At 33.0% G+C, this 3,445-nt stretch overlaps 1 protein-coding gene across 1 annotated transcript in view; it reads left to right on the forward strand.

Moving 5' to 3' along the window:
• Positions 1 to 3,445, forward strand: part of LOC107674684 (BTB/POZ domain-containing protein KCTD5-like) — a 15,611-nt gene that overhangs the window by 2,920 nt on the left and 9,246 nt on the right. Inside the window, exons 3-5 of the mRNA XM_016468752.1 lie at positions 1 to 23; positions 212 to 303; positions 1,221 to 1,316. The exon at positions 1 to 23 is cut by the window's left edge and continues 17 nt beyond it. Coding sequence (XP_016324238.1) covers positions 1 to 23; positions 212 to 303; positions 1,221 to 1,316 — 211 coding nt within the window. The remainder of the gene's footprint in view (positions 24 to 211; positions 304 to 1,220; positions 1,317 to 3,445) is intronic.

A 3,445-nucleotide genomic window follows, 5' to 3' on the forward strand; every position in this document is an offset into this window, starting at 1 on the left:
GAACCGAGGCCTAGCAGAGGAAGGTATGATGGGAATGCGATCAAGAACTTTAAGATATGTCTGAACATGCTGTTAGATTTCTTCTGTTTTCTCACTGGCAGCTAAATTCAGTTGTAACTTGTTTGTAAGCTCTACATGTTCTTGACATTAAGCTTTTTTTGTCTATGATATGTGGTTTTTGATTAAATAATTCATCTGTTTCATCCTTCAGGTGTGCTGGAAGAGGCTGAATTCTACAATATCACTTCATTGATTAAACTGGTCAAAGACAAAATCAGGGAGAGGGATTGTAAGATGGCTCAGGTAAGTCAATCTGGGATTAAGTTATAACTTAATAATCTTTAATTATAAAAAGTTATCTTTTTTTCAAGATTGTTGTGCTACTTCACATCTAACAAAACAACAAAAGTTCTCAATTATTTTTGAGGTGAATTTTAAGTATATTGTGTAAAATAAGAACAATAGTATGTAAATCCTCAAAATATAGAAAAAGAGTTGTGCTGTAGGGGTATAAGAGTATATATCCACTACATGAAACATGAAAGCTAACTCCTAAATGGGAAAAAACAAACAAGAAATTCCAAAGCACTCAAATGGTTGGAAAAAAAAAAGGTTTTAATGGTTTATTTCTTAAAGGCTTTTTATTTTCAACTACTTGAGTAATTCCCTGTTTTCGTAAATCTCATGTGATTTTTTTTTTTTAATTAAATTATATCATATACGTAAATCTACATTATATCGGCCATCGACCATTAAAAAAAAAAAAAGTATAAATTTAGCAGAATAAATTTCTGTGTAATTCATTCATTAAGCCATTCTTGCATAAATTGTTCAATATAATTCAATTTAATTGTTGGAATTAAATTCATGCCAGAATGGTTTCTTTCTTTCTTTCACATATTATGTACACATTTGTTCTGTTTGTGTTTCATGAATGAGGCCCATTGATTTCAAAAATATTAACCTGTCAGAAAGATTGTAACCTGGGTGATTCTACAAACCTGTTTTTTACATGGGTTCGCCTTTCCAGGTCCTTTCAAAATGTTCTTGCAGTATCCCATGACAAATGTGTCCTCTGAAATCTGCCTTCTCAGCTTAATCTGATGACATTTATGGGTCTGCAGGAATGACCAAGTCATGTTGAATTAAATCAGAGCTTGTGCTTTGCCTCTTCATATAGTATTATTTTGTCTTCTCATACGTTTTTCCCCTTCCTTAAGCTCCCCGTGAAGCACGTCTACAGAGTCCTACAGTGTCAGGAGGAGGAACTGACACAGATGGTCTCCACTATGTCAGATGGCTGGAAGTTTGAACAGGTGATTAGAAACACTAGAGAGCATTAGGATTACTCTCTTGTGTCAGCTTTTTAGCAAACTGTAGAATTGTATTTGGGGATGCACAATATACCAGTACCATATCGGTTACTGGCTGATATTAGAGACTTTTCAATTAAATATACACTACTGTCCAAAAGTTTGGGGGGGGGTTTTCTGGGAAAGAAATTGATGAAGAGTGGAGTAATGATGCTGAAAATTAAGCTCTGCATCACATGAATAAATTGCATTTTGAAATATATTCAAATATAAAAGTTATTTTAAAAAATAATATTTCACAATATTACTATTTTTACTGAATTTTTGATCAAATAAATGCAGCCTTGGTGAGTATAAAAGACTTCTTAAAAAAAAAAAAAAAAAATGTAACAAACCCAAACTATTAAAGGGTAGTGTATCGGCACATTTTGTATATTTAATTCTTCATGCTCATTTCCTTTATTTTTATATTACCTTTATATTATTTATATTACCTTTGCTGTCATCTAACTCGCATTTAAAGTTTATCTTTAAAAACACTTAACACTGTTGCATGTAATCTTTAGCCAATCACAATGGATATTTGGACAAAATAGTTTCTAATTATACTACCAGCCATATATCAGTTGTCATAGCATAGTTGTGTATTTAATTTAATTGAGCTTACAGCTGATTGGTCTGTTAGTGAACATTGTACAATAGCATGCGGCTTTCAGTCGTTGTGGTCATCAGTTGTGTTCGTTGTAGACCGGGTCTAACAACTTTGATTAATATGCTGTTCTTTAAATATGGTGGTGTGGACATCTGTGATCTAAAGCCAGTGGTTTAAATAGGTGCTTCTGCTGCTTTCAGTGGTTAGAAGTTACTTACTGATTCAAATTTGGGCATGCTAATTTTACTATGCTTACGACAGTTTGCAAAACATTTTGTGTTCACCTGATGTTTGAATCAGTATGCTTTTTCTTTCTCTTAAAACATATGAACCAAACCAGCTCGGGTTTGTACACACTGGCATCCATCTATTGAAAATTCAAAGCAAAAACTGTAGTAATTGGGGATGTTTGCTGTCTTTATGTGGTGTTGAGGTGGTGTTGGCCAATCTATGAAGCGTGCGGTTTAGGAGGGTTTTCCCCGGCGCAATGAGTAAGGTGTGTGTGCCCTCCTGAACTGCTTTTGGCTTGTCCTGATGTGTTGCCTTGGCAGCAGTAAGGATACAGAATGCCAGACGTACCTTTGAAAACGCTGTGCATAGAAATTGCTATAGATGCAAAGTTGGGTTGTTGTTTCCATCAACATTAGATGTCACCATCCATCATAAGTTGATTATTTTTAAATAGTTAGATTGGAAAATGCTTGCTTTGACCTTAATGTAAGTTTATATATATATAAATTGTGGCAATGAATTAAGAATTTCTTCCCTCTTTTTAGTAAATCGTGGCCACATTGTTATTAATTTGTTCAGTCATTTTAATTAAATCTAGGGCTGGATGATATGGCCAAAATTTATATCACAATATATTTCTTAATTTTTTACTATTTAAAATAATTGTTTTCTGTTAGAAAATATTTTAAAATGTGATTTATTCCTGCGATTTCCAAGCTGAATTTTTAGCATCATTACTCCAGTCACATGATCCTTCAGAAATCATTCTAATATGCTGATTTGCTGCTCAAAAACATTTATTATTATGTTGAAAACAAATGAGTAGATTTTTTTTCAGGTTTCTTTGATAAATAGAACTTTCAGAAGAACAGCATTTATCTGAAATGGAAATCTTTTGTAACATTATAATCTTTTTGATCAATTTAAAGCATCCTTGCTAAATGAAAGTATTATAAATAAAATGAAATTGCAGAGCTAAATAAAATTTCTACAGTACAGAGGATAAAGAATATAAAAAGTTCCAGAAAACAAAAAAATTGAGCAACAACAAAAACTGGATGTTGCTGGAGACGGGCTTATTATTGAAAATGCAAATTCATTCTCTGCCAGCAGGAGGCGCCTTTAGAGTGATAAAACTAACGGTTTCACCTGTAACGGCTGTAATCAAAGCAGCTTCGCTAATGAACGCTACTTTATCAGATAAAAATGAAAATGTCATCGAAACTTTTCTGAAGAGAGTCGGGACCTT

This window comes from Sinocyclocheilus anshuiensis, unplaced genomic scaffold (genome assembly GCF_001515605.1).
Source record: "Sinocyclocheilus anshuiensis isolate Anshui unplaced genomic scaffold, SAMN03320099.WGS_v1.1 scaffold152, whole genome shotgun sequence".
In the NCBI taxonomy this organism is placed as follows: Eukaryota; Metazoa; Chordata; class Actinopteri; order Cypriniformes; family Cyprinidae; genus Sinocyclocheilus; species Sinocyclocheilus anshuiensis.